The following is a 14,443-nucleotide window of genomic DNA, read 5'->3' as shown; positions in this document are numbered from 1 at the left end:
TGGACTATGCCGGCCGTCACTATATATAATTAATATATAATTCAATGTTGATTAACGCCTTGACGTAACTTGCTTTATTCCTCATTTATTTACAACAACTTACAAGGTTTTCCAATAAGAGGTGTTATTTTAAATAGCCCGCTATTTCGGTAGATGTTACTTTTGAAGCTGTCATTTTTTAACATTTGACAAATAGAAACTACGCTATTAATAAAAATGGAACGAAACACGCTTCAACAACGCATTAAAATTATAAAAAATCACTTGAGTGAATCAAATGCAAATAATCTTTAGTGATGAGGCCCATTTCCACCTCGGTGGCTTCGTCAACAAGCAAAATTGTCGCATCTGGGGCTCGGAAAACCCAAGAGTTATTGTTGAAAAGCTTTTTATCCTCAATGTGTGACTGTTTGGTGCAGTTTATGGTCCGGCGGAGTCATTAGACCTTACTTTTTCGAAAATGAGGCTGGAGCAACAGTTACGGTGAATGGATTGCGCTATCGAGAGATAATTAATGATTTTTTTATGGCCGGAATTGTATGGTATTGATCTGGACAACGTTTACTTTCAACAAGACGGCGCTACGTGCCACACAAACAACGAAACCGTTGATCTTTTAATATCAAAATAATACTTCTTATTGGAAAACCCTGTAGTTTCCTGCAATAAAATTGTATCTTGCAAAAATAATTTGTAAATTTTTGGTCATATTTTAGTCTGTCGTTCAGTATTTTTTTCCCACACCAAGTACACTTGATTTCATTGAAAAACATTTAATATGCTAATAGGTCAACACTATTTTAGTTCATATTTGTATAGGTATTTCGTTCAAACGGTACGCTTAATATAAAATATATATCGTCTAAAAAAACAATTATTTATCAAGTATTTTCCATTAAGAAAGAAGAACATTCCTGTATTACGAATAAAACATTGAGCTACAATTAGAAGCATTACTGCATATTTATCGAAACTTGTTCCACTATTAAAACGCCATAAACGGTACGCGTGGACCGGATTCGGTAGTTTTAGTTAGAGCGTTGGGAGAGTTGAAGGTCAGTAAGAGTTAAAAAAGCGGAACTGTAATGTAAACTAATTTCCTAAACAAATGGAAAGTGTTTTCTAACTATCGAATTCTTTCAAAATTGTGGACGTTTCAAGTCAAAACAATTCGGAATGTTTGTTTTAAGAATTTTCATGTTTGATGTTAAATTTCAGAAATCTCAATGTTTATTTCAAATACAAACATCTGAAAGATAACTTTATCTTATTTCTAAAATGGAATTTGCTTTCACAAAACTCCAAAAACAATAAATATATAGCATATTTAAAATACCTCAAAAGCATTCCGAAATTCCATGAGAAATTAAACAGACGCATCTTCGGGATTTATAGGAAAACATCCAAAAGCCTGAAGGGTTAATCTAATTATAAGTTATTATAATTTTCCGTAGCCATAACCTTAAAATATTCATGTATGAAATATTCTTTTTGGACAAAAAATAGTGCTGTTTTCAGTAAATTAATTTTTTGTCACGGCTTTTATTCAAATGTTAAAAACTCATAATCCTCACAAATTCCAGATTATATTGAGTCAAAGGACAGCTTTTCATAAAAAAAAAACTTGATATGATGTTCCTTATTAATTCATGATTTAATATATTTTCCTAATATGTGTTTCATTTTAATTTTACTATAATTTCACTTTGATATATGACATAGGTCACATTTAAGGGACTTTCAACCGAAACCCACATGTTATAAACTTCCTAGCCGTTAGTTTCACAAATTTATGTTTCAATATGCTAGTAGCAGCTGAAACTAGTCATCTTAAAGATTAAAAATGTTTTTTAAATAAACAGAAATTAAATATACTAGTCAAATTTAACTCGAAAACATTTAATGTTTTAAGCGTAGAATTATTATGGATTGTTGAGTTTTTACTCAATTTTTTCTTCCTAAAACTAAATTCTTGCGAAGACATGTTAAATAGTTGTACTAAAACTGAATTCGAATAAAGGGCATTTTGTGAGTTACTAACTTTTGATCTAGTGCCTCTCAATCGCAGAACGAAAACACAATCTTAAATATAGAAGTCAAGTCCTTCATTGTTTGAGCAATCCGATCGGTATGTGTAAATATTTATGATCGTTTCAAGAATGTTAGACAGGAAAACAGAAAATTGTTGGTTGAAATCATGCTACCTCTTATAATTTTAACAATTATGTTTCCCCACCTTGCACTTTAACAGCAACGTGCTATTGTAAACAAATAACATTATTATTGTGTATTCTGTATAAGTGTGCTAAGTACTTAAAATTCCAATCAGTTTTATTACAAATAAAGTTCACTGTATTAGTACCTGCTCGGAGGTAATATAGTAAAATGCAAACCATTTTAAATTTATGATTTACTCTCCATTAAAGAACTTAGTTAAAATAAGGTTATAAATCTGAAGAAACGCATTACATTTGGCAGCAAATGGTTCAAGTTGAATATTTAAATACAGAATAGCAATAAACAGAATGTTTAAATTTTCAATTCTAAATTGCATTATAATCTGCAATATGTTTTATTGTGTAAGTCATTAAAGTTATGCAATGGATATAACCGGATTTTGTACGTAAAAACTTGTTTCTTCTAGAAGGTATATTTAACATATTTTTTATTTTTTTTTTAAAAATGAAACCATTTAGGTTTTACAACTGAATATTTTAAATCTTAATGTTTAAACTACTCCTGCATTTGCTTATGGATGGAAAAGTATAATTGATAATATTAATCAATTTTTCCAACATTATACTGAAAACAATTGATTTTTCAACCGTATAATTTAAGTAGTTAATAGTCAATTCATGTAGTTAAATTTTATATCCACATTTTAAAGTAGGTAATTACATTTTGGTAATATAGGTAAAGTTTTTAGGCTAAAAATATATGTATTTATAATACGTGGATAGCTGTTTGCCTATTTATATTTCGTATTTCAAAAGACTGACATCCCTTCACGAAAAGCCGTCTGTACAGTCATGTACGATACATACAGTTGCTCTGTGTGCTCATAAATGCTCGCTTTTCAAAATGCTTGTTTACAAAATGTGAAAACGTACTGAAAAGAATAAAATTACTATGAGGAAAATGGCGTTATCAGGAAAGGTCACACAATAAATTACAACTTTTAACCTTAAACGGAAACAAGATTTTTTTTGTAGCAAATATAGTCAAGTTCTTTAAATTATTTTCTAACAGTTAAACTAAAGCACGAATTGAATGATTAATTTAACAGATATAATTTTAACTAACTAATGTGTGCCTAGAGCCTATTTATATAACCGAAGTATCATGAACATCAATCTTATCGCTTGTTTTTATGTTTTTTTTTTACGGGCTGAGGTCAAAAACAACGGATGTTATGAGGTTTAGCTTGGCGGACTAGCTTTTTTTGATTTTTTTAAATGTTGGCATACAAAGCTTCGAAAAAGGCCCCTTTCTCTTTCATCATGATTTTTAAATAATGGTTGTTGAAAAATAAGTTTATTTGGTTGTTTGTGAAAAATTATTTTCGTAGGGAAATAGCTGCAATATGGGGAGGTTAAACATTACGAAGGATTACGACCGGTATAACGCCCAAGTTAGTACAGGTGTCGCGGGTTCAATTTTCTTCTGGCTAAGTCTTTTACAGTAGCACCAGATTTTCCGCTCATTATGATTGTACCAAAAGGAATTTAAAGTAAAGTTATTCGTAACTTGTGAAAATTAAGTCATTTTAAATAACAACAAATTTTTGAATATAAGTTTTAATAAGTGTTAGAAATATCTTGTTGTTAAACAATACACGGAGAATATAAAAAAATATTGCTTATTTCTTATGAATCTCCTCAAATTTTTTATTATCCGGTTGAAAACGGGATTTTAATGAATCAGCAATACTTCTTTTTCTCCGTGTACTTATGTTTTACATAAGTACGACGAATATATTCATAGGCTCGGAATGGTGAGGTTAAAAATTAAAATTTAAACTATGATACTATGTGAATAAACAATATTACGTACTTATTTATGTAAATGGATAAATGTACTCATACAAAATACAATTTATATACAAAAGACAAACTTACACCTTCCTTCAAATAACAAATGTACGTAATTATTTTGATGTTACGCAGATATTAAAAAAGTATTTTTTCTCTTTTTTGCAGGTTTTACGTACGAAGAGTTGAATGATTTGAACCTGTGACTGCAATCATCTGCGCAACATGTTAATCTGTGATACAAATATGAAAAGTATAAATAAATCTGCCGAAATTAAAAATTATTAATTAAATCGCAAACTTTATTTCTGGGAAGCAAAAAAAAAACAGTGTTAAAGTGAATCGTGGAGAAAATAAGCGGGATATAATTTTATGGAGTACTGGAGTGCGATAATTGTTAATTATCCTGCTTTACGTTTCGAGGAATTTATTTTGTTAATCTTTATCATTTAAAATAAATCTGCCTAAAATGTGTTTCATAATTTTGACTAAAACCTGACTTTTTAATAAAATTTATTAAGAGGTAAATTTAATTTATTGAAAGGTATTATTATGTGAAACTTCAAATTTTAATTTAATCCTTTTAAACCGGTTGACCTTTAAACTATAAAACATGAATGTAATAAAGCGATTAATCTAGTCGAATAAAAAGATGAGTTTGTTTGAAGGCGGAGGAATAATGACGGGAACTGTCGACTGGGCGGGGGTGAGCCCCCCCACCCTCGAGCTCTCCTCCACTGGATTCCTGGAGAACGTTACCGCGGCGGCCAACACAACGAAGTTCGACATTATAGAACACAAGCTGGTTCAAGGAGTGTTCTGTGTGTTCTATACGCTTATCTTCGTGCTGGGCGTGTTCGGGAATGTCCTCGTTTCTTTTGTGGTTTTTAGAAACAGGGCGATGCACACTGTCACCAATCTGTTCATCACTAATCTAGCCCTCTCAGATATACTATTATGTGCGTTCGCAGTTCCGTTCACCCCTCTTTACACCTTCTTAGGGAGGTGGGTATTTGGCAGGTGGCTCTGTCACGTAATGCCGTACGCTCAAGGATGCAGCGTGTATATCTCTACGCTCACTCTCACTTCCATCGCCATAGACCGATTCTTTGTTATAATATATCCCTTTCATCCGAGGATGAGACTAGCCACTTGTCTCTGGATCATAGTGTCTATATGGACCTTTTCCTTGCTGGTGACGTTCCCCTACGGGTACTTTATGGAGCTTCAAGGAGACAACAACATATTCTGTGAAGAAGTGTGGCCTACGGAAAAGTCTAGAAAGATATTCGGAGCAATGACGACGACAATGCAGTTCATTCTTCCCTTCCTCATCATCGCGTTCTGCTACACCTGCGTCAGCGTGAAGCTCAACGACCGCGCTAAATCAAAGCCCGGCTCCAAAAACACCAAGAAAGAGGAAGCCGACAGAGACAGAAAAAGAAGAACTAACAGAATGCTGATAGCGATGGTGACGATATTCGGCGTTTCATGGCTTCCCCTTAACCTAATCAATGTATTTTACGATTTTTACATACCTACAGTCAATTGGAAATTTTACTATCTATGTTTCTTCTTGGCGCATTCGATTGCGATGTCTTCGACGTGTTACAATCCTTTCTTGTACGCTTGGCTAAATGAGAACTTTAGAAAGGAATTTAAAACGGTGATGCCTTGCTTTGACTCTTCGCTGGGGCGAGGCAATACGCAGTCCGGAAGAATGGGAGGGTATAAGTCTGAGAAGACGTGCAACGGGAATAACGAGACGATCCAAGAGAGCTTGCTGCCGTCTTCGGTGCAGCGGGTACCTTCGATGAAGGGCAGGGAGGACCAGGATGGGCGGGAGAGGAAGGAGAGCAGGGTGGAGATCGAGCAGGTGGTAATGGCGGTCAGTGCCTCCTACAGCCCGCACGGAGAGGCCGTGCGGCTTCATCTCATCAGCGAAGACACCTCAGCTGGACATTACCTCTCCTCCAGGTCACCGCCACCTGTTGTTTAAATCGCACGCAAATGAGGTGAGTTCATACGCATTTTATTACTGCAACAAATAGAGTTTATTTCTCAGTCTTCTTCTTTCTTCTATACCTCTTATGTTTTAAATTATTTTTTTAAAACCCTTTGTGTTTTTATTGAAATGTAATCATTGTATATATATATATACATCGTGTAATATGGAAGAGTGAGATTGTACCATCCACCAGTCCTTCTGGATTAAAAACTCAAATATATATTGAAATTCAGATATATTTCCTAACCTGGCCCATCGGGAATATAAGATTTAAGGTACATTTCACAATGAACTACATAGATTTGCTATATCGCTCGGTTTTATAACAACTCAGGAGAGTGTTAATTCAGCACACTTTTTAAATGAGATACAAAGTCATTTAAAGCAATGAAAAAAGGTGGCCTATAAACCTAACCTAACGTAATCTGTTTAATCTAGTTTTTTTGTCACTTTTCGTGACTTCAAATATTATGACGCCAAAGCTAGTTTGTTCTGTTTCATATCTGATTTCCCGTTTAAAATAGGCTAATAATTAATAAGGAAGTACACTATTTGATTTAATCTTTTACTTGCACAAATATTGCACTGAACGCTCACGCCAATGATATGGACTGTAAATTGCCAGCTTCTTCTTGAAGGTACCTTGGATATGGATTTGCAAAAGAAACACAGGCTTCACGAATTTTGTCGGACATCTGTTTGATTGCGCCAGTTACTTCCCTATTTATTGGGATTAAAGTTTACACATGTTAATAGGATCAGTTATTCTTATCTCTGAAAGAAAATGCATGGGTCATTGCGCCTAAAATTAATTATGCAAGTCCCACGGTTTGTCGTGCGAGTAATTCAACCTTCCAAAGGCAATACGACACGTGTACGGAGATAAGAATCTTATCAATATGAGTCATAGTAGAAATGTGCGAAAACAGATGAATATATTCTTATTAAGAAGATACAAGAATCACAGTAAAAAAGGGTATTGATAATTTCCAATATGAACTATTAGAAAGAAAACATAATAAATTTATAACGATAATCATATCCGAAATAACTTGCATGATTAATTTTCAAAAGAAAGGACTGTACATGTAATTATTTTCCATATATTTTGATTAACTAAAGAAAATTCAATTTACACCATGAATAATTATATTCCATCAATTTCCGAGTAAAATATGGCTAAGTTATTTGATAAGTCTTGGAAAAAATTTGAACCGCTACGTGGATCCGAAGCGCGATTAAATCGTCAAAACCTGTCAACATTCAAATATGATTTCCATCTCATGCATTATTAATCGGCTCTCAAGGAAGGTATCGGTAGATTGACGATAATTTATTCAATATATTCCATTGCCATCGATATTCGTAGAATAACAAATTTTCCATCTATAACGTTGACAGTTTTCAGTGGGGGAGTATTAAGACGATTTTGCAAAGGATTTTATAAATCATGATTGCGCATTCTGGAAGAGTTTCGTTTAATATTATCTAGTTGTACTACCCGGTTTCGCCCTAGTTTTAACAATCGTTTTCACAACATTTTGTTTCTTTTTCTTTTAATGTGAATGCCGCGCAAGGGTCCATTTTCTAAATTTATTTGGAAATATTCAATTTCTAATGGTAAACTTTAATAGCAAAAAGAAAACTTGAAGTTCAACCTTTCGAAAACTTTTTTTTTATTATGTCTGAACATCACAGAAAATAAAATAAAGCAATTTTTATGAGAATGTGAGTGGTTAATAACAAAAAAAAAAAATTAAAAAAAAAAATCGATTATTATTACCTGATCAAAAACGCTAACCCCATGAACGTGTTTTAAATGTTACTTAACTGATAAACAACCATTTACCTCACATATGGTTGTTTATCAGTTGTGTATAATTTAAAACACGTTTATTAGTAATGCTCTTAGTGTTTTACAAAAAAAAATAGTATCTTCCTTGCAACTACATAAAAAGAAAAAAAAAAACAAAAAATAATAAAAACTCGAAAAAACTAAGGTTTGAAAGTGATAAATTTGGGCGAAGTTGAGTTAATAAAGGGTGGGTAATGTTGCATTATAAATTTGTGTGGAAGTTTATTTTCCATTTGAATAAATTAATTTATTTAATTATTTCATTTCAGTGATAGCGATGAAAGCATTGGAAATTAAAATAACTTTGAAAAAGAAAATTTTACTTTGAACTTTTTACTTTTTCGCAGCGACAAAACAGGAATAAAATACATTCAAATTATTTTTAAACTTACTCAGTGTAAAAAAATTCACCTTTCAATTGTTTGATTTCTAAACATCTATTCTATTCCCGTGTCAAAGACAGCTTTCAAAGCCTAAAAGAATTATTCTTGGTATTTCTTTAATTCTTTTCTAGTCCCACTGGTTTTCAGAAAATAATGAAACTTTTACTGAAAGTCATGTCTTTACGAACGCGCATGACTTAGTTTGACTAAAATATATTATTATACTCACTAACAAGTCAAAGATATCGATGGTAATAACTTTTTTCGATTCCCATAAAAACTAGGCCATGAACGATCATTCTATTGCTCACAATTACGTCTGGTTGCAGGCGAATGGTGTATAAAACTAAATGATTTTGTACAACATTTCTTGTAAACGGGTTACTACATTTATTACGATACATACATTTAAAAATTTTATTGCGTCCTCTTCTTAATCTAATTCTTCTTCTTTTTGGGTTATAGTATATACTATAAATTTCTTGTCTATAATACCATGTTCTATAAAGAGCTTTTAGAAAAAATACAATGTTCCGGAAATAGTCAAGAAAGCTCTAGCAGTGTCTATCAAATTCTGTGCCACGACACGTCACATGAGTGCCGCTAAGGAAGAAGCCTCGAAACTGTTAAATTTAAATAATTCCCAATCCTAATTCTTAATTTAAATAATTCCTAAAATGTCTTAAATTAAAACAAAATTCACTCTACATATTCAAATAAATATGTATCACATTCGTTCATAGTGGTCGACGAGTACATGAATGTAGTTTGGCTGGTACCTATATAGGTACGCAGCGTAGTGAATGTGAGTGAGTGAGAGTGAGTGTGAGTGAGTCAGGGTGAGTGAGTGAGTGTGAGTGAGTGAGTGTGAGTGAGTAATCTCGCACATCCGCCCAGTATCGCACTGTGCCGATACGAGGCTGGTTTTGGGAAGTTCGACGTTTTTTGCCACGGATACATGGAGTGAGATAAGTTTTGATACAAACTATCAATGTTTAGTTTTTCAGTAGATCACGGTACATTTTGTTAATATGATAAATAGATATGACAATAAGGGGGGAGCAAATATTAATAAATCTAAAAAACGACCCTTTGCACAAAGCCTCATTTTATGAGCTTGAGCTGTCAGCATTTTGATTGATTACACAGCAATTAATATCAGCAGTTGTATCTTTGCGAATTCGTATTTTCAGCCCTCGTGGAAATGAAATCCAAAAAAAACGGGAGCGGTTACAGATTGTAAATGAGTTGTGCCGTGAAGAAAAAAAAACATTTGACAAACACTGCTCTTAAATAAAGCTGCAGAATGGTCGGCAAACGCTTATATATTCATACGTAGAATATTCTCGAAATATTATACTCGTATAAACCAGCCTTTATAATGCCTGTGACAGACCACGCTATAACCGACTATTTCAGCATATCGTATGACGAGCGATATGCTGAAATAGACTGAGCCATGATGAGTACAGCGTAAAATGTCTATGTAATGGGCATCGTGGATACAATGATGGATTATAATTATAATGAGAGATTTACAATTAAAACTAAATTATTGTCGGTTAAATTGTAAACAAATTTTTAAAATATTCTTAGACACAGAAATATAAATAAATTTTATAAATTTCAGAACGATTAAATTAGTTTCGTGTAGTTTATATTGTAAAGTTTATCAGTTTTCATCTACATTTAATATTATAAGTACTTTTTTGGATTAGCGTATCTTTAAAATATGGTTAATAAAGGTAGTTTTCGGCGTTCAGTTTTGGTGAAATCAAGTATCGGAAACTAGTCAATATTAATACTAACGGGGTTTTGTGGATATCAATTGCCTCCGTAATTACGCGTTGCTCTATGCGTTGTGGGTCGTCCCACAACTTCATCTATCTACTTGAATTTTTGGTGTATTTATTAATTATTACATATTTTGGGTAGTACAGTCCCACACAACTCGGGATTTCAGTTCCTAAACTAATGAATTATCAGGTTTCCTGATAAACTATTTGTAAACAAATGTGTGTTAAAATCTTTATAAACACTTGTTCCGACATAATACTGCATGAACACGTGTTCCGATAAATTATGCCTACAATCCCGATTTTTACCGGATTACTAATCATTTGAAGAGATTCTTAATAAATTAGAAATACTCAATATTCTCCGTGTACATATATAAAGGAGTGAAGTCTTAAGTAAATCTGTTCAGCATTAAACCTTATGTATTTTTTTAATATTCTGACTTCGATATTTTCAGATCTTAGCAGTGATATCAATAACCAACGATGTTAAAAAAGTAATGAAGTTGTGAAATTTTTGAATAATCGTGCTACAACATTAACAAATCCCGAGGAGTTGCCTCCCCCTAAGCACATAGTTCAGCCAACAAACCAAAGTTAAATAAAGCGTTCATATTTGCTCCAAGCAAATAACCCTATTTCACCAACCCCTCCCACGAAGTCGGCGGGCAATAGGTACATTATTTAGGCCATATTTTCAGTGGAAGGGTAAAAACATGAAGAATAATTTACAGTGGTGGCGTAGAAGAAAACTACCGAGACCAATAAACTTTTAGCCCAATATACGGAGAAATATGAGTAGGGCCTTTTTTATCAAGATATTGGTAAAAATATAACTGCATGCCCCTTTCCTGAAAAAATATTAGTCTATCAGAATATATCCGAACCGTGTTCAACGCAAGTGGCCTTGTCCGAATAAATACTATGGACGAGATGCGAAAATATTATTATTTTAAAAAACACGTATTCTACGTATGCCAACATGAACATATTTTATCAACCTCTTTTGTAGTAGTTTGGTATGATTCAAAGCCAAGTAGTCACTACGCCACTGGTTATTTTTCACTGCACAACCTTTGCGTAAAGATCTACTGAACGGTGTTTGACATTCATGTATTTTTATATATTGTTATTTAGGAACGCCATGAAAATTTGAGCTTCAACTTAAGTGTGCCAAATCATAAACTAACGATTTACTTTATCTCTTGTGCCTAGCATCAATGATTTTCATAATGCTTAGAATTTTTCAGAATCCGAAGTGATTTTTTCTTTTGAAATATGTTTTTTTTATTTTTATTACACACAGTCGACGTATTTATTAACTGCGTTAAAACAATTTAATATTAAATTCACACAGGAGGCCCTTAGGAAAATAACTTCCCGCAGGGCGTATGTCATCTTTGAGGACGCTGTGTAGAGGGTTTTTTCGAGGAAGGAAGGAGAACACATGGATCTAGAAAAGAAATACAGGGGCCCGTATGTCGTTCCATAGCGTTGAAATCAAGAACGTGTCGTAGAAATTACCTGATCTCAAGTGACAAATAGGTGTTTTCCTACAATGTGGTGATAAATGACGCTAGTTCCTAAGAGCATCTTCCATGGAAATAACGGTTGAACAGGAAGAGCATCCGTGTTTTATGATAGGGAATCTATCAAACGGACGAACAATACGTTTTTTTTTATTAAAATTTTGGTTATTATCTCAACGACCATGCTAGGCTCATAAGGCAACAAATAATAAAACATAACAGGAAAGGACGTGTTATGGTAGAACAATAAATTAAAAATACATTTTATTATAGAACACAAACTACAAATAAAAATAATGATTAAACTGAACGAACAAAAGCTATTTCAATGAAAATAGAAATAGAAATCATAATTTAAAAAGTAAGATTAAATTAAATGCAAAATTTTAGATTTTTTTTTCTTTAACACTGGTTAATCATGGTACGTACTTATCTAGAAATGTACCTTTTTACGGTCACATTGTCGCATTTCAATTTAGTGGTATAAAAAATAAATACCTACTATAAGTATAAGTAAGTACCTTATATAAGTATTTCATAGCGGCGTGAAACTAAATGCATAGTGAAATAAAGTTTTAGTAAATGTATTTTCGATGTGATTGTTATCTTTTCATATTTTTATAGAAGGTAGACAAACATTTCCAGGTTATGAATTTTGTCAGCAGTTACAATTATTATTAACAATACAGACAAACCATGCACATTTAAATATATTAACAAATATGCATTATGCAATTATATCAAAATCAACTGTAAACTGTTAAGTAAACAATGACAATAAAGGTAAAGATAAATAAAGGAAAATGGAAAAAAAAAACCCCCCAACATGGGGCTCGAACGAGCCCACAATCCCGATACCGCTTACAATAAGTAAAATACTCATCGCCCGCCGAACGCCGGCTGATACCAATTTCGTCATTACTCACTTGTTTTTAACAAAATTATATTTTTGTAAATTGTGCCATCTTACCAGACAATGTTTTTATATATTTATGAAAAAAACATCTATCTTATGTAGTTTTCCGATATAGCAGCTACTTATATTCAGAGAGAAAAATCTCAATAAACGTTTTTCATAATAAAAATAAGTTTTTTCGACGCGACTTTTTCACGTAAATGTGTTTTTATAGTGTCAAAACGACAAGCTAGAATAATATTAAGATTTTCTTCGCCAAGCGAATAAAAAATATTTTAGTATTTTCGTAGCATTTTTGAGGGTCAAAAAAACACAAAATATAGGCAAGTGAATTGAGATACTAGCAAAATCCACGGTGGATTTCTTGGCAGACTAGAGGTTAAGATTCCCATACAGTACAACTGAACTAACCGAGCAAACTGATTTTTTATGACTTGTGTTTTGTTCACTTTAAATATATTTTTAATAAAACTACTCGAATTTACACACCAACTCAAAAAACACAGAAAAGAATTTATACTACCCATATTTTTTCACGATAAGTTAGAAACGACAGAAAGGTTTCAATTGTTCTGAAAATTAACAGTTTTCCTTAACAGATGATGATATGCGTAGGAGGTTCAGAAAAAAAGTTTTGTAATATGGTATATTAAACCCATTCCCTCGACATATCTTAAGGCGAAATCAATTCTTATAGTCAATAGATTATTCACGAATATTCCAAATAAATGTTCAAAAAGTATTACGTTTCAGTGATATCGAATGGAGCAAATAAATATCGTTATCAAAGACGAAAACGTTCAAGATCGATACAAAGAAAAACTGCGTCATACATTGGGGAATATTGAACTAGATAACGCTGTCGCCGGAAAGTGGTTGAATAAAATTGCAATTGAATAATAAGGTTGGAATGTCTCGTAGAAATTCAAATGAAATATTATAACCAAATTTAAATGTAACGTTGTCACAGAATTCAAATATAACGTTGTTTTGAAATTTAAATATAAAATTTATTCATTTGTTTTATTTTTTATTATTAAATTTATGTATAGTAAAATTTGGTGAATGCAGTAACCTTGTGGTTTAACATATTAAGAAAATAAACGGTTTACTCAGTTTTAATTTAGTACCCTGCTGATGCTTGTATTAAGCGAAACCGGTCGGTGATAAAGTAAAAAAATTCGTGTGTACAATGTTATTATTTTTTTTTCAAGTATAACGCTGTCATCAAATTTAATTACAACGTTGTTATCAAAACCAAATGTAACGTTTAAAAAATTAAATTAATAAATGTTATAAAATTCAAATGTAACATTGTTATCAAATATCGATCAAACGCCATTTTTACGTTTTTTTTTTCAATTTAAATGGTTCCCGTTAAACTCTTATTCTAGATTCGTTTCAGCTCTCTATTTTAATATTTGTTATACATAACAGTTGTGCTTTTCTGTTGATCGCAATTCGTTCAAAAGATAAAACTGACTCGACTTTTAACGAAGACCTTTTGAATGTCAAAATAACAAAATTACGCTGATGCAATGTTACATTTCAGTTTCTTTGGAACATCGTAATATAACAGCTTAAATTTTCAATATTGGACAGTTGGTAACTCGTTTACGTACTAACCAGTCGTGACCAGATAATATGTGAGGTTGGCTTGAGTTTAGATTAAGACGTAGGTCTAAATGCAATCAATCCAAAATTTAATTAAGGATAGGTATAAATTATCCACAATTGAGAGAGCTGTTCAATCAATCATAATTAACCTAGACTTCTGCTAACACACTGGCTGGCCGATTGAATACTGTATTCAAATTAGATAGCGTAGGTAGTATTTCATGTTTTTATATGTTTATGTTATAATACATGTGAGTGACATAAATTCATTATTTTTATGTGTCCTCTAAAAACAGATAAACGCTGGA

General features: G+C 32.3%; 1 protein-coding gene across 2 annotated transcripts in view; it reads left to right on the top strand.

The window, feature by feature from the left end:
• sNPF-R (short neuropeptide F receptor) overlaps window positions 1–14,443 on the top strand; it is a 294,572-nt gene that overhangs the window by 187,816 nt on the left and 92,313 nt on the right. For both annotated transcript variants that reach the window (XM_089633407.1, XM_089633408.1), the window contains exon 3: window positions 4,200–6,046. In XM_089633407.1, the coding sequence (XP_089489533.1) occupies window positions 4,684–6,030 (1,347 nt within the window). In that variant the 5' untranslated portion in view covers window positions 4,200–4,683 and the 3' untranslated portion in view covers window positions 6,031–6,046. The remainder of the gene's footprint in view (window positions 1–4,199; window positions 6,047–14,443) is intronic.

The sequence above is a fragment of the Hesperophylax consimilis genome, chromosome 7, assembly GCF_061612785.1.
Source record: "Hesperophylax consimilis isolate HC1 chromosome 7, BYU_Hcon_1.0, whole genome shotgun sequence".
Classification (NCBI taxonomy): Eukaryota; Metazoa; Arthropoda; class Insecta; order Trichoptera; family Limnephilidae; genus Hesperophylax; species Hesperophylax consimilis.
Note: the sequence above shows the minus strand (reverse complement) of the source record. Positions and strands in the feature narration are given on the sequence as shown.